General features: G+C 46.9%; 1 protein-coding gene across 1 annotated transcript in view; it reads left to right on the top strand.

Annotated features, from left to right (window-relative positions):
• The window catches only part of Cdhr3 (cadherin related family member 3), a 68,474-nt gene that overhangs the window by 20,391 nt on the left and 26,146 nt on the right, over positions 1 to 21,937 (top strand). The window contains exons 5-8 of the mRNA XM_085830128.1: positions 4,486 to 4,580; positions 5,330 to 5,434; positions 10,748 to 10,896; positions 13,689 to 13,878. Of these exons, the coding sequence (XP_085686254.1) occupies positions 4,486 to 4,580; positions 5,330 to 5,434; positions 10,748 to 10,896; positions 13,689 to 13,878 (539 nt within the window). The remainder of the gene's footprint in view (positions 1 to 4,485; positions 4,581 to 5,329; positions 5,435 to 10,747; positions 10,897 to 13,688; positions 13,879 to 21,937) is intronic.

Below are 21,937 nucleotides of genomic sequence, written 5' to 3'. Positions count from 1 at the left end.
ACAGCCAGGGATGGCTGGGTAAGACACCCCTGGTTATATCGCCAGCTGCTTCCACAGTGTAGCAAGGAGCCGAGAAGAGGTTGCTAGCCCCCTGGGAGCTGACATTTCTGGAAACTGGGCTACCTCCCCTTCCCTCTGGCTAAACTGAAAGCATTCTGCAGAGTGAATAGGGCAGGAAGGATGGCCTGTGTCTTCCAAAAGGAAGCTTTTGTGACCACCGGCAACTAGGAGCCACCAGGAGCCTGCAAACAGAACAGTGGGAGGCAGGCAGGGAGAGTCCCAGAGGAAAGCAGAGAGCTTGTCTAACAAGCATTTGTTCGATGAATTGATCTGATTACTCAGGACTTTTCTCAGCCAGGACTGGGGCAGAGAGGGGCTGCAGTTGCTTTTCATCCTATTTAATTTCTGTTTTCCAAGAATGAATATCAAGGGAGAGCTTTGATTAAACAAGCCTTTAAAAAGGAGGCGAGAATGCCAGGTTTTACAGAAAGCCTTACTGAGTCGCTGGCAGGGGGCCACATGACACAATATTTCTAGTCTACAGATATTATCTTCTTTCTGAGCACAAAACTGTGTGCTCGTGAACAAAGCGTGGAGACAGAAGGAAACGAGAATTAGCCTAGCACTGATTATACATACATTACAGTACATACAATTACATACATTACATAATTACATACATTATATACATGCATGCATGCATACATACATACATTCATACATACATTTAGAGATTATCAATATTCTAGGAAATCAGCATAATGTAAATGACAAATAAACCCTCATGCTCCCAGTCTCTGTTCACCAGTGCCAATTTTACCTGTTGCTGTTTCCCTGTCTCTTTCCTACAGTTGTTGTTGAGACTCCAGGCTAAACTCATGGTTTCATAGTCACATATAGTATTACCACGATTTAACAAAATGGCTGGCATTATTTTTTTTTTTATTGTTGTTGTCAATACTTTTGGTGCTACCGTGGTTGGCTTTGAGACACCTTGAAATGCAGGGCTGACTCTGCGGCAATATTCCCAGCTCTGCCCTGTGAGTGTTGGCACTGCAGACACACAGCACCATCCTCTGCTTGTTTTAAGATATCTCAGAGATAGGAATGTTGGTCTCTCATCAGTGAGAAATTAGAAGGAGGAAAACCCCATTTTTGAATATCTAACAACACTGAGCACCTGTGTGGGGGAAGCTGCTGTTACACACGGGGATCAGGGACACAAAGGACGCCTTTTGCATTAGGACCTTACTCTAATTTCTAAGGTGCTGGAGGGCCAGGCAGTGAACTCGGGGCCTTGTACATGTGAGGCAAATGCTTTCCTGAGCTGCACCTTTATAACAGGATCTTACATTTTAGCTGAACAGTAGACGCTACCACCCAGCATGGGTCCAGCGTGTTCCAAGCATTGTCATAGCAGTGTGGTGGTTTAAAAAAGAATGGCCCCCATAGGTTCATATTTTGAATGTTTAGACACCAGGGAGTACAAATGTTTGAAAGGATTAGAAGGATTGGGAGGTGTGTTCTTGTTGAAGTAAGTGTGGCCCTGTTGGAGGAAGTGTGCTACTGGGGATGTGTTTTAAGGTTTCAAAAGCCCATACGAGGCCCAGCTCCTATTACCCTCACTGCAGGATGTAGCTCTCAGCTACTCTCCAAAGCCATGCCTGCCTCCTGTGGCTGTGTTCTCTGCCATGATGATAATGGACTAAGCCTCTGAAACTGTAAGCCACTCCCAAATGAATGCTTTCTTTTCTGAGTTGCCTTGGTCATGGTGTCTCTCCACAGCAACAGAACAGTGACTAAGACAAGCATGTTGTAGATTTCTCCATGGGTAGGCTCTGTTGTTATTATCCTACACAATCTCACAGAGCTAGAAGTGGTGGAACCAAGAGTCAAATTCCAAGGCCTTTCTCCAGAATCACTTACATAATTTACCATCCCAGTTGATGATGTTGTATCTCAAATGTGCATAAGAGGTTTTGTTCCTACAATTGCCTATATTGGCTCCTCTTGCAGTGCTTTACCTGTATTGCTCTGTTCCCTTGGTTTACCATAAGCTTTGAGAGGCAGAGCATATTTACCGTCTCTATATCCCAAGGTCCCCACTGCTTTGAACCCAGTAGATAGATGTGTCTCCCGGAGTTTTATAAAACCACGGAAAGATTCTGAGTCTGATGCATGTGGTAAATGTCCCCATGGGTTCCTAAAACCTCATTCTAATGTCATGTCCCACTCAGCATGGGACTCTCATTACTGATATGTGAGGATTTCCTACAAGGAAGACTCAGCCCAGTGACACAGGAGTCCTCTGCATGAAGGTAGCTTATGGCTAACATATTGCTGTTCAGGCAAAGAACTACAAAGATGATGGGGCTTGCAAAGCTGAATCTACAATGGAGAGGCGGTACAGTCCTGAGAGAAGGTCCCAGAAGAGTGCTTCCTGGAGTTGCCCAACTGTCTTCTCTTGAAACTGAGCAAAAACCCCTAAATGAACACCAAGAGGGTGTTGTTAAATAAACCCATGTTTAAAATGCTATGCTGCCATTCGCTAACTAGGCTGGACAGTCAGAATTAAGGCATGAGTCTCTGGGCATCACATCCAGACCACACTGGGTCTCTTCTGTTCTCAGAAGTTGATCCAGGTTGATAGGAGACACAGGGCTATGAGAAAACGCTCAAGACAGAAATAAAAAGAAAACAATATTGCCATTCGATTAGCACATCATCTTGAGATTTTGGAAGGTGTGTGTTTGCACAGAAAGAACAGGAAGTAATACATCAAAATGATGAGCCTTCACACACAGATTTCAGTTAGTGACTTTTAATATTTTTTCTGTCTTCTTCCATTTTGTGTAACTGTATGCTCATTACAACTAGAAAGATATCATTATATAACAAACAGAAAGTAACTACTTCTTAAACATGGTTTAAAGACTCTATATTGGCCCAAGATGAAACCTTTAATCTAGTTTTGGGCCACTCTCTTTTGGTCCTAGGAACTCCACGTTGATCACACACCACATTGTTGGTTAGAGACCTTGGCTGTGCATCTTTGACCCTCGACTTTGGGCCCCATAATTCTAGTTTTAAATCCCCCACTGCCTATTGGGCTCACAGTCTAAGGCCTTGGGGATAGATCACCTCTCATCTTAGCCATAGATAAGGAAACCTCTTAACCTAAGAGCTCTTTGCAATAAATAAAGGGTTATAAAGTGTGTTCTTATTGCCCCTCATATTTAACATCGTGAATTCTCATTCAGTTTTCCCAGTGACAAGTGTAGCTTTTCTTTGCTTCTTTGCTGGTTCTTTTTTCTTCCATGTTTCTCTAGCCTTCCAACTCCCTAACACTAGATAGGAGAGAGAAAAGGATAGAGGGGAAAGGGAGTGATGTTTTCATTGGACTGCTTCCTGATAGTTAGGGTGTCGAGTTCCTTGGGGTAGGTTTGACCTTTGTCATCAGGATATCTAATTTCTTCTTGTTTCTTCTTTGTGCATGACTACTTAACAAACCTCTGCTAACAGTAACCAATAGCAACCAACCAACAACCAACAGCATCCCAACAACAGAAAGGAGTGGAACCGTTGGTATTGTCCCTAAGTGACAAGGCAAGAGAAGGATCAGATCATGTACTCTCAGCCCATCTGATACAAGCCCTTCTCCCACTTCCTTGACCCCATATCCCAGCCAAGGAAGCCATCTTGATGAGCACTGGTAGAGGAACACAGCCATGGACCTCCTGTGACCTGGTCCTTAGTGGGTTCTATGCACAAGCCTGTGTGTTTCTATTAGATTTCATGGGTGCGACAGACAGCTGTCAAGAGAATAGCACTGGGCACAGGTATCAAGGACAATAAAAAACCTCAACTACCCACATATGTGAGGAGACAATTTTTATTAATGGCCCTTTACCAGGATAAAATTAAAAGCAGTGTATCCTCAGCTCTAAATCCTGCTGCCCCCCACATTCTCAGGTCATGACTGTCTCTTCTCTCCTTTCTATCATTTCAATAAATGATGCTCGGGTACTTGTTTGTACTTCCTAATAGCCAACTCTTTCAAGAATAAACACAAGGTCTCATACAGGCTGGGTATGGTCCTACTATCTGACACAGTATAGGTGTGCTTAAGCAGTGTTAATTAAAGTCAAGTCCTACTGTTAGAGCCTGCAGATAAGCAGAAGTCAGACGACAGGGGCATGGAGAGGGAGACTAGAGCTAGCAGCAAAACTTACCCAGGCAGTGACCTTTGGTAAAATTTCAGCGGTTGGAACAGCTCTTTAGAGATTCCTCTTCAGGGGCAGGCATTCAGACTGACCACATCTAAATGCCTTTCTCCTGGGCAGCCATGAAGTCTCAGAGCTGCTTATCTAGACACCTTTTGAAATCATTCAAAATGTTGTACACGCCAAGAGTACCAGACAAGACATGAGCCAACGCACCTGACTGGGTACTGACTGAGTTCTAACTTCCCCTTGTCGTATACAGTATTTCCTCATTTCTCCCTCGAAGAACTTCAGAATGTCTGCAAATGGCACCCTCTTCTCCACCACAGAACTGGACTTTGAAGCAGGGCACAAGAGGTAGGCTTGCCAACGACCTTCTATCCTTGAGGCACGGCTATCCCTGAGGTACGGCTATTCAAAACTCAAGGAAGATGCAGAGGCTACAGGGTACTGGGTTCCTGAGAACCTGGGGGATGGCTAGGAGTTCAGCTCCAGGAGTCTGAAAACCTTGGCCAGACATACGTGGAACAATGGAGGGCATTCCCAGAACTGGGGACCAGGAGAAGGAGGGTAGTGCCTGGGGCTGCAAAGGCAGCAAGTGTAACTAGAAAGCATCTGAAGAGAGGCCAGGCTTTGAGATGGAGGCCATAGGCCTTGGGAAAACCAGGTGAGGCTCCTGGCTCTAAGTCACGAGAAGTAGAGTAGTTATGGAGGATGGAGTATAGGTCAATGGCCGGGCGTTTACCTGGTGCACGGGAGGCCCTGGCTTCCATAGCCAGCACCTCAAACGAGTGAATGAATAAAATGGGAGCCCCCTTTCCTTGAGAGTGGAACAGGCCGATGGCAGGGACATTGTAAAGGCAGAGGCTTGGCTGGCTTTAGTGGACATTTGTCCAGGGAGGTAGAAGCCGTGAAAAAAAAATCCCTCCAGACTGAGAAACGAGAGAGGGGAGGAAGCCACGTTTGACCTCTGGAAGTTGCATAAGAAACGGGCAGCTGGAAAGGAGGCTGCTTGCTTCACGCCTTCCACTGTGGCCTTTCCCGCTCCTCTCTGTAAGTGGGGTCAGCAAAGCTTGTTTCTCTCCGTTGGAATTTTCCCCTGGCAGCTTCAACCTCCTTGTGGGAGTGAGAGACAGTGGGAACCTCGAAGCCTCCACAGCACTCCAGGTGACTATTGTGAACATCAACGATGAGACCCCACGCTTTACCAGGTAGGCCTGAGAGCATGCAGGACAGAGAAAGCCAACCTCAAGTGATCGGCTCCACAGCCCTCTTGGACACATTTGTGACAAAACACAGAGATGTGCTTTGCCTTGGCCTAGACAAGAGATGCAAATCAGAGCTCTCCTGTGTCCTTTATGCCTCTCAACCCCATGTTTCCCTTGCTGCCCACACCTCCTGACCCCCTACATTCACATGCACCATAGGACTGTAGACATGATGGAGAGATGGGTGGGGCTCAGCACAATACTCCTTGAGAGTCACTGTACACACAGAGAAAATAAATGCAACACAGGCACTTTTTAAATAAAGTGCCCCATGTTAATGGAACCCTAAAGCCCACACTGGTGTCACCATAATGGTGTCCTAAAGCCACTGGCACACCAAAGTTTCTTCTTGGCTTGGTGGATCCAGAAAGACACCTGGCCATGTCTGCTGCTTCCACATAGAGCTGAGATAAGGAAAAGATCGTATGTGTGTTGGGAAAGATGGTGGACCTGGCCTCAACCCAGACCCAAAGGAAGACCATGGCCTACTGCACACAGGGATTCAGGAAGATAACTTGAGATTTAGAGTCAGGGATTTAGACCTAAGCAGCCTGAGTTTCTGCTGCCCTGGGTGGGCCCAGGCCACAGGGAAACAGCACCATCTTGTGCCTGGGGTCAGCAGCACGAATGGCCGTGAATGAATAAAGACAAGCAACTGTAGCAAACGTAGAGGCGGGAGACAGTTATTATCTGAGAATCAAAAGTGAAAGCAGAGCTGGAAAGATGGCACTGGAGTAGAAGTGCTTGCTGCTCTTACACTGCAGCTTGTCAGATCCCAGAACCTATGTTAGGCAGCTCACAATGGCTTGTAACTTCAGCCCCAGGGGAGCCAATGCTCTGTTTTAGCCTACACACAAACACACACACACACACACACACACACACACACACACACACACACACACACACACAGACAGAGGCAGAGACAGAGGCAGAGACGGGGAGACAGAGAGGAGGGAGAGAGAGAGAAGAAGAGAAGAGAGATGCATAAATAAAATACATCTTTAAAAATACTAAAAATAAGCTGGGCGTGGTGGCACACGTCTTTAATCCCAGCACTTGGGAGGCAGAGGCAGGCAGATTTCTGAGTTCAAGGCCAGCCTGGTCTACAAAGTGAGTTCCAGGACAGCCAGGGCTACACAGAGAAACTCTGTCTCGAAAAGGAGGTAGCGTTCTTACAAAACCATTTTAAGAGTGCTGGAGAGAAGGCTCAGTCGGTAGAGGACTTGCTATGTTCCAACTCCAGAACCCATGCAAAAATGCTGGCTGTGCTTGCATACTTCTAAACCCCACTGCTGGGGAGGCAGGGACAGGCAAACGTGGGGATCATTGGCCAGGCAACCAAGTGTACTTGGTGAAAAGCACTGCCTTCGAAAGTGGGGGACGGGTGGACAGCCCTGAGGGGTGGCACCCAAGGCTGTTCTCGGCTTCAATATGCATGTGCACCTGCACACATAAGGACACGAAAGCACATGTGAAAGAAAGATGCTTTAAGACTGGAAGCCATTAAGGCTGTTATATCCCTCAAGCCAACCTCATGGCACTTTGCAAACATGCCACAGTTGAAAAGTTTCTGGTCATTTACACTAGCCCCAGACTAACTCTGGTATGGCGACTACAGAAACAAGTAATCTTCCCCCTTGGGATGTTTCCATCAGTCCGCAGTACTGGGTTCCAAAAAGCCTGGGCATTTCTTCAGATGGGATTGCCTAGAAACACAGCAGTAGGTTTCTCAAACCAGGAGGTTGAGAAACGGTTGTGATATATCCATTCAGACTCAGGCTGAGTCATTAGCCCACACAGCTCTGTGGATTCACCCAAAAAGTCTAGAAAGGAGATAGCTGTGGGGTTGGCAATCAAAGAGCCTGAAATAGTCTCCACAGCACAGATAAAAAGGCAAACTGATAGGATGGGGAAGAGAAAGCAAGTCCTCCTCTGGGCACCAGTCTGCTTTGTACTGTGCCTTCTAAAATGCAGCTGTTAGCAGTCTGGCTGGGAAGGGAAACAGCCACCCGGAGGGCAGCTTCAAACTCCTTGGTTCTCTCTTGTGATTTTAAAGATGGACCTCTTAGGCTCTGAGACAGCTTTACTTCAGTGTTCCTGGATGGTATCAAGGTGTGTCTGCAGGAGCCTGCATTCTAGCAAGGGCAGGACACCACCTCATTTTGCTTAGGGTGTTCGCTTGCCAGCATCCCCATCCCTCAACAGCCGTGAGTTGAAAGGATGCAGTTGAGTTACACTGGATGCTGAATTGAAAGCTTGCCCAACCCCTTGCATTTCTTATTTCCTTGTCTCTCAAAACTTCTGCTAGTACGAAGCATGAAAGTCTCATTGTGGGTTCCGAGATGAAATCTTCAAGCTGACCCAGGTGTGACCAAGTCTGAGTGTGACGCAGCCAAGGCAGATGTGGAAACAGCTCCTCACCTTATGTCTAGATAAGACCACTGCAGCGAGTGCCGTTTCTGCTGTTGAGACTGTCTCCCCATTTCATCCCTGAGTGGAGATGTCTGGCTGTCTGCTTTGTGGGTGTGATGTTTCTGTTGGGAGGCTGAAAACACGGACATATTTACTCTTTCCCCGTGTGTGGTGCTGACTGAAGATCACTTTATTTCAGATGTCAGCAAGTAGCTCTTCCCAGCTCTCCCTGTTTTCTTTGTACTCACTGGAAGTCCTCTTGTAAGAGTGCCTGGCAGTGCCTTCCTGCATACTCATCACAGAGAGGAAGTTGCCCCTTCACACAGAGAATGTGGTCACAGGCCCCACCTGCTGTGGCCCTGAGTTCTGGCAGCCAGGTATAGTGAGGAGCTGAATTTAGAATATGAATGATAATCATATTTGTTCTCTCTATTTTGGTAGATGTGAAATTAGGCAATCTTTTAGATACACATAGGTATAGGTATGTGTATGGGTACAGGTATACGTATAGGTTTAGATATATATTTTTACAGACATGAATGAGTCTTAGATACCCAAATCAAATATTAAACCTTTTTATCTTCTGCCACATTGGCTACCAGGGCAACCAAGGAAAGACTGTTTGGCATGAGAGTCTGAGGCACTGTCCCCAAAAGTTAGCCTTGTTCCTTTCATGGGGATGTGGCACACCCAGCATACACTATAGAGGCTTCAGAGCAGGGTTTAAGCAGCTCATCTGACTGGAACCAGATGCTTTTCTGTGACCGGGCTGTCCTGTGTGAAGGAGTGTGTTTGGCAGCATCTCCCTCAAGGTGGGAAGAGCAGCTCCCTCCCCAAGTTGTGACAACCAAAAAATGTGTCTAGCTGTAATCATCTCTCAGCTTGGAACCACTGCCTAGAAGGAGTCAAAGATGGGTTAAATATTCCCCCTATGTTGTCTTCTTACTGTCCTAGGAAGCCTAATGGTCACCACTGACACTGGAGACTATATGCATATCCCTGGCTTTTTCAGTGGGCATTCAGGGCTCCATTAAGTGCTCAGTAATCTACATTCCCACGGAGCTCACTGGTGACACTGGCATTGCTGATCCAGGGAGTAATGTTGAAAGCCAGGACCAGTCTGTGCAGGCAGCGAAACATCTGTATTATCCTTTTTTCTCGCTGTGATAAAACACCACAGCCAAAGCAACTTACACAAAGAAGGGTTTAATTGGAGCTTATGGTTCTAGAGGATAAGAGTCCATCATCACACAGCAGGAAAACATGACAGCAGGCAGACATGGCAGCCAGAATCACGGCAGAGGGCTCACAGCTCTAACCTCAAACAGGAAGCAGAGATCAAATTGGAAAGGAGGAGTCTTTGGAAACCTCAAAGCCTGCCCTTAGAGACAGACTTCCTCCAGTGATGCCACACCCTCTAAGCCCCTCCCCCTTGAAGATCACCAACTGGGGAGCAAATATTCAAATGCCAGAAACTCCCGGGGACCATTGTATCATTCAGACCACCAAGCATCCTTATGACCCTGGCTAGGAAGTTACTAGACCCAATCTAGTGGATGGAAGACAAAACCATCCTGTATTAGAAACAATATTCTGTTGGTTGTAGAAGACAGGCTGCCTCTTTCCTCTGACTCTGTCTCTGGCCCCTGCTACCCCTGGTTTTGCTGGTTCAGCCCACCAAAGTCACAGACTCTGGGGGACACTGGGCAAGGAGGCCCAAGCATTGGAGCCACCTTGGGCCCATGGGGTAGGCTAGTGTGAGGTCCTGGCTACAGATTGTCTCTGCTTCTCTCTTGATCCAGCCTGAGGCTCTCTATTGTGTCTGTTTCTTCTGGCCCTCCCTATGGGACAGCTGTGGTGAGACAGGGGCAGCTAAATGATCTGAGGCCCCCCTACATGAAGGCAGCCATTTAGAGCAGAGACGAAGATTGCCTTCCTTCAAGGAGGGACCACATGGGAAAGGGGCTCCTTAAGACAGGAAAATTAAAGGTGACTCTACTCCCATGAAATAATCTCACTTCTGACCTTTTACAAAAGCGTGGAGCCTGAGAAAGGTCAGTAAGCGGGCACGTGGAGTTATAATATGCACAGTGCCCCTTGGAGAACAGTGTGATGACTTCTGACTGCCAGAGGCTTAGAGAGCTGGCCTCATGGGGAATGCCATCTGGAAAGATGCCCAGGTTCCATGTGGAAGAGTTGTATCCTCAAGCTAAGGAGGAGGAAGAGGAGGAGGAGGGGGAGGAGGGGAGGAGGAAGAGGAAGAGGAAGAGGAAGAAGAAGAAGAAGAAGAAGAAGAAGAAGAAGAAGAAGAAGAAGAAGAAGAAGAAGAAGAAGAAAGTTGACAACAACGAAAGGGGAGGGGGAGGGAATGAAACAAAGACCAGAGATTCTAGAGTAGACACAAAACTGGGCTTCGGGCATCATCCACAGGCACAAATTAAGAAGCCGGAGGCTCTGAACATCTTGTCCAGATGGGTTTTTAAAAAGAATCCAGACACCTTTTGAACAGAAACTGGGAAGAGAGAAGCTGACTGGGCAGAGGAAGTGTCTTTATGTGAGAGGATGTTAACGATAGGACAGGCATCAGGCAGGCAGGCAGGCAGGCAGCGGCTGTGACCACCTAAATTGCTGCTGTAATAGCCTGGCATTCTTCTTCGCATCCGCAAGGATGTGAAATACAGACAGCAGTCACCCCTCCTCTCAGCTGCTGTGTTCTCTCTGCATGTTGATGCAGCACAAGTCGTGCAGTGCTATATTTAGCGCACACCAAAATACCTACCACCCAGTCTGCACCCTCCCCTGCCCTGCAAATTAGCCACGGCTGCAGTGTTTCTGTTTCAGCCCCAGGAGAGTGTACTCCATCCCAGAGGAAGTGCCTCTAGGAACCATGGTGGCGAACATCACAGCAATGGATCCTGATGATGAGGGTTTTCCTGGCCGCCTCCTCTACAGCATCACTACCACCAGCAGCTATTTCATGGTAGACCAGCGTGAGTCATGCACAGTAGCCTCTCCTGCATCCTCGAATGCGAATGTTGAGTGGGTTTTACAATGCTTTCTCTTCCCTCAGGCCTTTCTATCTAGGTTCACCCTTTCTTGTCAGGGAAAGGGTGTGTTAAAGGCAGCAGACACCCACCAAAATGGTGGAGTCTGAGGAGGTCTGTGTGTGAGCAGCTGGGTTACCTTTCACCTTTATGGGGACTATGAAAATATTTTTCTAAACTGCCATTATGATTAAGGTGCAACCCCTGTAACTAGAATACACATGTCACCGTCTGTGTAAAAATGAAGACTTAAGGACATAGAGAAAATTACATTTTGTGGTGGGTTTCTTTTTTTTTTTTTTTTTTTTTGGTTGGTTGTTTGGTTGTTTGGTTTTGGTTTCTTGAGACAGAGTTTTTCTGTATAGCACCGGCTGACCTGGAACCTGCTCTGTAAACCAGCCTGGCCTCAAACTCAGAGAGCTACCTGAATACTAGGATTAAAGGCATGAACCACCACTGCCCAGTCACACACACACACACACCCCACATATACACAGTATTGCTATGTAGCTCTGGGTGGCCTAGAACTTGTAGCTATGAGTTATAGCAACTCATAGCAATTCTTCTGCTTCAGCTTCTTGAGTTACAGGCATTTACCACCACATATGTCTGGGAATTTGAGTTTTTTTTACTGAGTTTGATGAGGAAGTGAAGGGACCATTATGGTTGGATGACAAAGTGCCTAAACCGGGAATAAACTGTTCAAGGCCTGGGGCTCAGGTGTCTCTGTCCTCTTAGACCATGATGCTGTGGTCTCTGGGAAAGTCTTTACAATGAAGGCCTGCTGCTCACTCAGAGGTGGACAGAGTAAGAGTAGAGAGGCCCTCCTGCTTCTGCTACTGTCTAAGACATCCGGGTGTCCTGCTGTAGGGTAGCACGCCCCAGCCCCATCACTCTGAGGAAGGTGGGCCTGTGGAGATGCATGGGCTGCCTGCTCCATCCACACATTCCTAAGGATTCAGAAGAGAGGGATGATATCAACACTGAAATAGAATGAAAGCCTATGTGTAGTGTTAGTATCTTCAATAGCCTCATTCTAAAAAATGAAATCGAGCTGGGCCGTGATGGTGCACATGTTTAATCACAGCACTTGAGAGGCAGAGGCAGGCAGATCTCTGTGAGTTCTAGGCCAGCCTGTTCTATTGACTAAGTTCCAGGACAGCTAGGGCTACACAGAGTCTCAAAAACAAATGAGCAAACAAAAGAAGACCAAAAAAAAATTACTCTTACGATCCAAAATATTGTCTTTACAACATAATTGATATTTAAAAGTAATTGAAATATTTATAGTATTTTGTTTGGAAGCTTGTTTTGTGTATTATACTTAAAGCATATCTCAGTTCAGACTGGGCCCATTTTAGAGGCTTAGTAGATACCTGTGGCTAATGGTGATGCACAGAGCAGCGTCTCTCTCCATCAGCTTGCTAGACTTTGGCAGTTATGTTCCCATCTGAAGAGCCGACCACAGAGACTGAGCTTCCTCTCCTCTGAAATAGCCACCTTAGTGGAGAATTCGTATATAATACTTACTTACCAGACATTCTGTAGAGGGGCCACGCCCATTCCTTCCCAGGTACTTTTACAACCTAATGGACTAACACCATCCATGGTTTACAAAGGAAAAACAAGGGCTAGAGAGATACCCAGACGAGTTCAGTGGTTGTACAAGAGCCCAGCTCATTGAGGCTCCTTGATGTCCAATATAGATGATTCTAGAGTCTCTCCTCTTAGCCACTATACTATAACCATAAATCCAGGTCATGTCAGCCCACTGGACTTCATTTTACATAACGCTTTTGTGGAAGCCAGCATTGGACAATCCCAGACTATGTGGCATTGGCCCCATACGCTCTTGAGCAAATACATATTCTAGGACTAGGGAAATGATGGATATGCAAAACCAGCAGCTGGAACCTACCTCTGGAAACTTCTGCAGGCTTTGACATTGACAAATGCAGACAGCTAAGAATGTGGGGATAGATGATCTTGGATGAGAATTCTGTTCACTCTGATGTTGTGAAAATGAACTTTTAACAAGTACACACACACACACACACACATACAATACACAGTGCTGGGGATTAAACCCAGGACCTCATCTATGCTAGGCAAACACTCTACCTCCGAACCTCTCACACCTTTTTTCTGAGTATTTAAACTAAGACTCTGGTTCCAAGTAATAAAAGTGACAGCAAATCTAGCTAAGCACAAGACAGTAGAAAGGAAGAGAAGATAGGGGAAAGAGAGGAGGGGAGGGGAGGGGAGGGGAGGGGAGGGGAGGGGAGGGGAGGGGAGGGGAGGGGAGGGGAGGGGAGGGGAGGGGAGGGGAGGGGAGGGGAGGAAGAGGCACATCTCATAAGAAAGAGTCAGATAATTAGGGCAGAGGACCTCAGCAGCTCAAGTTCTGGGCTTTTGCCTGCAGCTCCAACTGTAGCTCACTTACTCTCCGATGTGTGTTTCTTAGCAACAGATTCTCCAATAGAGAATCCAGTGGATCAAATTGAAGTCAGCTACCCACCAGTTCTGTCAGCAGTGGACAGTGCTGTACTCAGGGCCCAACCCTGAACTGTAAAGTATAGCTTTAGAGAAAGATCAGGTCAGGTGTTCCAATAAACATCAAACCCAGAAAGAAACACACGACATGTCTGTAGAGGGGCTGTTCCCAGTGCAAGCTGATCATCATTCTGGCACAGTCTTTTCCTATGTTCTCCATTGTCTTCTAATCTTTGCCTCCTTAGTGACAGGGACAATCCAAGTGGCCCGAAGGCTAGATCGAGATGCAGGCGAACTGAGACAGAATCCCATCATTTCTCTGGAAGTTCGAGTGAGGGACAGGCCCTCTGGGGGTCAGGAGAACCGCATGCAGATAACCTTCATTGTGGAAGACATCAATGACAACCCTGCAACATGCAGAAAGCTCACCTTCAGGTAGTCACCAGTTGGAATGTATCCCCTCATGGATGGTGCTTGACCCCTGGATTCTCTGATAAGGCATGGCATTGGGGTCTGACTGTCTACAAGCCGATTTGAGGTGTCCCATTTCCTTCAAAGATCGTTTTGTTATTCCTTACCCATTTCCATTCCCTCCTCGTTATTTCTCCTTCACTTTCCACCTGTTTTTACAGCTTTTTTTTTTTTAATTTTGTTCCATTTACACCACAGGCCCTCTCTGGACTGTGTCTTTTCTTTACTTACTACCGCCAGGGGTGAAATGGTGCTGTTAGCACTTGTAATAGATGCTGGAGAGTCGAATTAGTAACCAGGCACTCCCAAAGAAATCTCAGTAAATAATATGAATAAATCAAAACAAGTCAGTGGGTAAAACGAAACAAAAATCTAATTCACCTGACGCGACTTAATTGCATACACGTGAAGGGGACATACAGAATGCACGTGAGACATGAGTTATATTATTTTCACTTGTTCTTTGACTCACAGTTAATTCACAATCAGTTTAAAGCCTTTTAATAATTGTTTATTTTTATTTTATGTATGTTAGTGTTTTGCCTGAATATATGGCTATGCGCTACATGCCTACCTGGTTCCCTACAGAGGCCAGAAGGAGGTATCAGACTCTCTGGATACAAACAGAACACACACCCTTGCTCATTTTTCTGCTATTTTATCAAAAAGGCACACAATTGGGAATTCTTCCATAATAGCTTGAGTTCCATGGTTTCTTGCTAGCCAGTCCCTGGAAGTCTGTGAGTGTTCTCTGAATCGCCCGCGAATGAGGACACCACACACGATAGGGTTCTTCTGCAGCAAGCTTTATGCGTCTTGAGAGGGAGAGCATAAGCTTCACAACCGGAGACCCCAGGCAGTCCGAGCCCCTCCCTTTTATAAGAAATTCTCCCCGCCTCGGACGTAGCAAGCCATGATTGGCTCAACACTGATCACCCCATCCCTGAGGCGGAGCTGCCCGGGGCGGGGATTTCCAGCGCAGGCGCAAACTAGGTGTTTACTAGTTGGTGCTGAGGAAATGACTCAGCACCGGAAGATTAGCGGCGCCCCACATCTCCCCCTTTTTTGTCTAATAAAACCAACTGGACACCCAGTATGAGAGGACGGGAACATTGGCCGAATCCTCTTACTCAGAGATGTAAGAACTATGTCCGCAAGCAACAACTAGGCTTGAGTGGGACCCGAAGTTGCTCCGACCTGTCCCTCTGCCATTTTTTCGAGGAGGGGAAGACTAGGGCAGGAAACCCCCACTTAGACGGCATATTCCCCAGGTGGGACGGGGGGACCACCTGTGCGATGCATTGCTCTACAATCCTCTAGGGCTGCTGAAGCTCACCCGCTAAGGCATGGGCAGCCAGCGACCAGTGGTGCAAATCAATTTTGTTTAAGCGCCGCCAACCATACCTGTGCAGATTGCCCCTGCTCCAGGGCAGCAAGCGCCTGGGATATCATGATTTTGTCTCTATTATTTTTCTTATATAATTTGCAGATTAACCCTAAGCTAAGTGCCAGTCCAAAGCAGAGGAGGATTCCGAATAAGCCCACCCCCACCCATTCTTTAAAATAAGAGAAGGCTGATGAAATCCAGGACGCGAAGCCTTCAGTCAGGGAAAAATCAAGTCGCGTGGAGTTGATCTCTACTATAGCCATCCGAAGCTCTTGGAGAGTCTGATCAAATTCCATCGACCAATTATTTCTCAGCTGTAAGGACAAATTCTTAGAAAGGTTTGCAGCACGGGTAAAATTTTTAAATTGTATGGAGGTAATACAGAGGCCTGGCAGTTTCATTTCACATCCCAATTGGGCAATTTGCCAAAGAATGTCTATTTGTTCTTGAACCAAGTCTATACGTTGGTTCACCAATAACAGACCCCCCTGTAATTGGGAGTATGCGAAATGCCCCTTATCCATGGCTACAGTGATTGAGGCCGAGAGTTGGTTGATGGTATCGGCCGTTTGTATTGTCCCGCTCAAAGCTAACGCAGAGGCGGTAACCGAGGCAGTGATCCCCACTGCCGCTAAGGTACCAACTATAACTGCCGATACTCCAAAATCTCTTTTTTCTCTAAACAAGGCCAAAGAGCTGGGCGCCACCACCGGGACCGGAATAAATCGGGGCAAGCGCATTATCAAAGCTAAAGGAAATTTAGTAGCATTCCAGCACATCACATAATAACAGGCATTCTCACTACAATTTAACTGACTAAAATCATGTGAGCTGGTGGAATTACTAACTACCCATAAAAAAGGGGGCCAAACGCATACAGGCACCGGCCCAAAATCCTTAGTCTGTTGGAAGGCCCAGGGGGACTCATCGCCAAATGACTGTGAGCACAATACCCCCTTTCTAATACGTGCTCCTTGCACAAAGCCTATGGGGGTTAAATCTGTGCAACTGCCATTAAGGCCGCACAGCAACCACAAATCAAAAGGGTTGCCGGTGGCCCTGGGGTTATCCAGACCATTGAGTTTTGCAATATGGAATGATCCATTGGCCAGAGGGGGAGAAAAGGTAAAGTGATTCCCAATAGTCCCTGTTCTGCGAGATTGGCAACCGGACCATGGTAAGATTGACAATGTCTCTTCCTTAGTAGAGCAAAAGGGTGCCAATTTGGGTTGTTTAACAAGTTGGATAATGCTTTTAGGCCAAACTGCTATAATTGAAGTTGCATTTGCACACCAGTGGGTTCCATTAGCGGCCCATACATTGGAAATGAGTGTAGAGACCTGTGACAATAACCCAATACAGTAATTTGATGGGTTGCCGCTGATGAAACACAAGCTCCCTTTAAATATAAAGGTTCTATTATCTATTACCCGTTCAGCTTGTGGGTCCCATGGTAAATATGGTAAACCTAAGGTATCTTCGGTCACAAACAAGCGGGGGAATACTTGCGCATCATGTGTCACTGGCATTGGCAGCGGGAACGTCGACATTATTCCCCATCGGATCTCCTCCCGTTTGGATGTCACTTGCAGGGGCAGGATGATTCCCAATATCAGCAGGGCGATCTTCATCATCTTGGGGTATTAATCGTGTTAGTCTTTCTGGGACCCAGAATGGATTTTGTTCGTTCTGCGGGAAAACACAAACAGCTCCCCTGGATCTTATTAGAATAGGATCCGGGCCTCTCCATTTGTTGGTTAAGACATCTTTCCATTTTATTAATTCTTTGGGTCTAGTTGGTTCAGAACAATGTCGTTCTGCTGCGGTATGACCGTGTGCGTCAAGATTTAAAAAATTGAGGGTGAATAGTGCCAATGACACAGACACTTTTGGCGTACGGGGTATAGCTTCGTCAGCGCCCCCTTTTTGTTTAACAACATAAGATTTAAGGGTCCGATGTGCTCTCTCAACAATGCCTTGACCTTGTGGGTTATATGGGATACCAGTTAGATGCGTTACTCCCATTTGGCGACAAAAGCTTTGAAATTTTTGTGAAGTATAAGCTGGTCCGTTATCAGTTTTAATAAATTTAGGTTGTCCCCAAGCGCTCCAAGCCTCGAGGCAGTGTTGGATCGCATGTGTTGCCTTTTCTCCCACATGGGGAGATGCAAAAATAATGCCAGAGCAGGTATCAACGGACACATGAAGATATTGTAATTTACCAAAGGAGGGGACATGTGTGACATCCATTTGCCATATTTGTAAAGGCTGAACGCCGCGGGGGTTGATCCCCACATGAGGGAGGGGCAGAAATTCACAGCAATTTTGGCAGCTAGTGACGATGTCACGAGCTTCTTTCCTAGTCAAGGAGAAGCGACGGCGCAACGTTTCTGCCGTTACATGAAAGCGATTGTGGAATCCTTTTGCAGCTTCCACAGAGGATGACAGGGCTGTGGCTATTAATTTGGTGGCTTTGTCTGCCAAGTCATTACCCAGGGACATGGGGCCAGGTAGGCCTGAATGAGCCCTGATATGAGTGATGAAAACTGGGAATTTTCTTTGAAGCAACACTGATTGTATTTCTTGAAAAATTTGTGCTAAAGTGCTAGAGGGTTTGATTACTCCAGCCACCTCCAGCAAGTTTACTGCATTTACTACATAACTAGAGTCTGACACAATATTGAGGGGTTCAGAGAAGGTTTTTAATACCTCCAGAACCACTAGACACTCTATTACTTGAGGTGATGCTTCTTTATATTGTTTGGAACATATTTTGCCATTGACCACAAAGGCCCCTACACCATTCTTGGAGCCATCGGTATACACCATGAGCCCTTCCTTAATTGGGTTTCTTACCGTTACATGCGGGAACACAATTGACTGGCTCTGGGCAAAGTGTAGGATCGGGTGTTTGGGATAGTGATTGTCTATGCTTCCAGGGAAAGTTGTAACTAGTATAGCCCAGTCATTAGATGTGGCGGCCAAAGTCTGAACTTGCACAGAGGTATAAGGCACCACCAAGAGGTGGGGGCTACGCCCGAAATGGGTGATGGCTGCTTTATAGCCTCTGAGTGCAAGCTGAGCTATGGCTTCAGGATACCAATGTATTATTTTTGCTGGGGATACATTTGGGTGAACCCATAGCAGGGGCCCATTCTGCCAAAGAACGGCAGTTGGCAAATGGGCAGTTTGTAAGACACACAGACTAAAGGGTTGTGATTCTTCGATACGGAGCAGCTGCGCTTGTGTCAGGGCCATTTCCACCTTTTGTAGGGCCAGATCAGCAGCTGGAGTCAATGTTCGGGGGGACGTGATGTGCGAATCTCCTTCTAAGATATTGAACAAAGATCTTAATTCCGAAGTGGGGATTTTTAAAAAGGGTCTAAGCCAGTTAATGTCCCCCAACAATTTCTGAAAATCATTTAGGGTATGGAGGTGGTCCCTTCTTATCTCTAATTTTTGAGGTATGATGTTATTTGGTGTCACCATGGTACCCAGGAACTGTCCAGTATTTGAAATTTGGACCTTTTCTACAGCTATTTGAAGTCCCCATTGACTCAAAGTTTTAAGTAAAAGGGGGTAGGCCCTTTGAAGCAGGCCAAGGTCCTTGTGGCACAGAAGGATGTCGTCCATATAATGGAGCATGACTAACGAGGGAAATTGATCCCTTACTGGAGAAAGGGCCTCCTGCACATAAAGTTGGCACATAGTAGGGCTGTTGGACATTCCTTGTGGTAGAACCTTCCATTGGTACCTTTTATCGGGTTCCATGTGATTAACAGAGGGTATGGTGAAAGCAAATCTGGGCCTATCTATTGGACATAGAGGTATAGAAAAGAAACAGTCTTTAATATCTATTATAATCAAATTCCAACCCCTGGGCAGGGCGGAGAGCACAGGAAGGCCTCTTTGCACAGGGCCAAACAAATGCATTTGTTCATTAATGGCTCTAAGGTCATGGAGCAACCTCCATTTCCCTGATCTTTTCTTAATAACAAATATGGGAGTATTCCAGGGGGAGGTAGAAGGTTCTATATGATCCAATTTTAGTTGTTCATTTACTAATTGTATTGCGGCCTCCATTTTTTCAGAGGATAGGGGCCATTGGGGGACCCACACCGGGTCCTCTGTTTTCCACGGTATAGGCCGAACCGTCCCCATGGCCCCTAGGAAAAACCCAGTCCTTGTCGGGCTATATTTCCTACTGGTGAAATAGGCTCAATTCCTCCTTGCTCTGACCGTCCTAATCCTTTGCCTGTCCTGTAACCCATCTTTAGCATCATGTTTTTTGCCTTATTCAAGCCTTCCCCCAACACAATTTTTTCATTGGACAGGGTTAGGCCCAAATGTTGCATAATGTCTCTCCCCCAAAGGTTTACTGGGAGCGGGAGCACATAAGGTTCAAATTTACCCTTTTGTCCTTCAGGAGCCTTCCAAGTCAAACTCATTGAGCTTACGGCAGGGCATGAATGATATCCCAGGCCTTGTAGAGAGTGGGACGATTTTGTAGTGGGCCAAGCTTTTGGCCACCAGTGCGTGGATATAATACTTTTGTCTGCCCCGGTATCAAGAATACCTTCAAACCTTTTTCCATTTACTTCGAGGCAGAGTTTGGGCCTTTCATTCAGGGATACAACAAGGTAGGCTGAATCAGTTCCTGATGACCCCATCGTTTTGGGACTGGGGCCTGGGGAGCCCTCCCAGAGGGTGTCGGGGAGGAGCAGCAATTGAGCTATCCTATCTCCTGCACTGATAGAAAACACGCCCCTGGGGCTGGAACATAAGACCTGTATTTCGGGGGAATGTAGGTGGTCAACAACCCCAGGATGGACCACTAGGCCCCGTAAGGTGAGTGATCCTCGTCCGAGGATAAGGCCCATGGTCCCAGGGGGCAAAGGTGACATTGGCTCTATAGGTACTGGTTGGATACTCATTTGGGGCATTAGTAGGAGGTCGGAGGCGGCGCGCAGGTCCACCCTTGTGGGTCTTCCTGGGTCGCTTCTTCCGCCATCCCGGAGGTTCTGACAAACCGGTTCCCATATCTTTGAGGGCCCTGGGACCGTGGGCCCAATGACCCGTTTTTTGACACATTGGGAGCAGGAACATTTAATGGAGGCAAAAGCCTTCCCTGTATATCTCGCACTGAGCGACATTGATCTGCTCTATGGTACCCTTTACCACACCTCGTGCAGAGGGTCAAGACCCCCCCTTTCTTTTCTGGGGCTTTGCAATCTCTTTTGAAATGTCCAGGCTTACCACAATTAAAACAGGTCCGTTCACCGGTCTTCTTTTGTGGAGGATGCTTTTGTGCTAACATGATGGCGGCCGCGAGGCCAGTATTGCTAAGTGGACCTCCAATCTCTCTACACACTCTTAGCCATTCTTGCAACCCTTTTGATTTTCTAGGAGCAATGGCATTCCTGCATTCCTGGGTGGCTTGTTCAAAAATCAGTTGCTCAATAAAGGGTCCTATCCCCTCTGGGTCCCCAAAGATTTTCCCTGCCGCCTCCATCATGCGTGCGACGAAGTCGGCAAAGGGCTCCTGGGGCCCTTGAACAATTTTTGTAAGCTGATTGGTGGTTTCTCCCTTGCGATTAAGTGACTTCCAGGCCCGTATGGCTGTGCTGGAAATCTGGGCGTACGCCCCCCAATGGTAATTAATTTGATCTGCGGCCCACGGGCCTTGGCCTGTTAAAAGGTCAAATGTCCAATCCCGCTGCTCCTGCGTAAGGGCTATTGCGTTGGCCCTGGCCTGGGACTGGGCTGCCTCATGCCACAAGGCTTTCCATTCTATGTATTGTCCCATAGTAGGCAAGGCGGCCTTAACCACCATTTGCCAATCACTAGGTGTCATGGCAGTTTGTGCCATTCTTTCAAGAATCATAACAGTAAAATTAGCATTGGGACCATATTTTCTTACTGATTCTGCAAGATCTTTTATCTGACTATAGTCTACAGGAGCGTAGATTCTCCCCCCTTCTTGTTCATAAACAGGAAACGCTAATTGTAGCTTGCGGAGGATCTTTTGGGGAAAAAAGGAAGTTGTGGATGACCGGGCCTCATAAGGTGGGGGAGCGGAGGGAATGGCGGCAGCCAACAATCTCCTATCCTTAGAGGAGACACCGGACGCGGGCTTACTTGACTTAGGTCGCCCGCCTTCATCTGGGTGATACCTTTCTCCTTTATATCTAACTGCTTCTTCTTCTAACTCGCCCTCTTCCTCCGAGGTCAGTTTACTGTCCTCGGTTTCGGAAGAATCCGAGGTATCTCTTAGGTGGAGGGCAGCCAGTTCTCGGGTCGGATATAACCCGGGCCTGCTGCTCCCCTTCTCTCCCTTTCTGTTTCTCCCGGGAGGTCCTTTTTCACTTCCCTTTTTTGCCTTTTTTACGGTTTTTGTGCGCACACCCATCCTCTCACTACGCTCGGATTCTGACATACCTTCCTGCATAGCTTCTAAAACCTTTTGCCCTTTCTTTCGCTCCTCTTCACAGGCCTCATCTTCAAGACAACTCTTAACTAGTTTCCATATGGCCTTAACTCCCAACCTGAGGTCTGAACAGGTTTCTAGATCGTTGCCTAGCTTATTCCATGACAGCAGTGTCAGAGATCCTGACACCGCATACCAGGGAGCTACTC

The sequence above is a fragment of the Mus caroli genome, unplaced genomic scaffold (genome assembly GCF_978045245.1).
Source record: "Mus caroli unplaced genomic scaffold, Mus_caroli_1 scaffold_14, whole genome shotgun sequence".
NCBI classification, from domain to species: Eukaryota; Metazoa; Chordata; class Mammalia; order Rodentia; family Muridae; genus Mus; species Mus caroli.
This window is presented reverse-complemented; position numbering and strand designations above follow the sequence as displayed.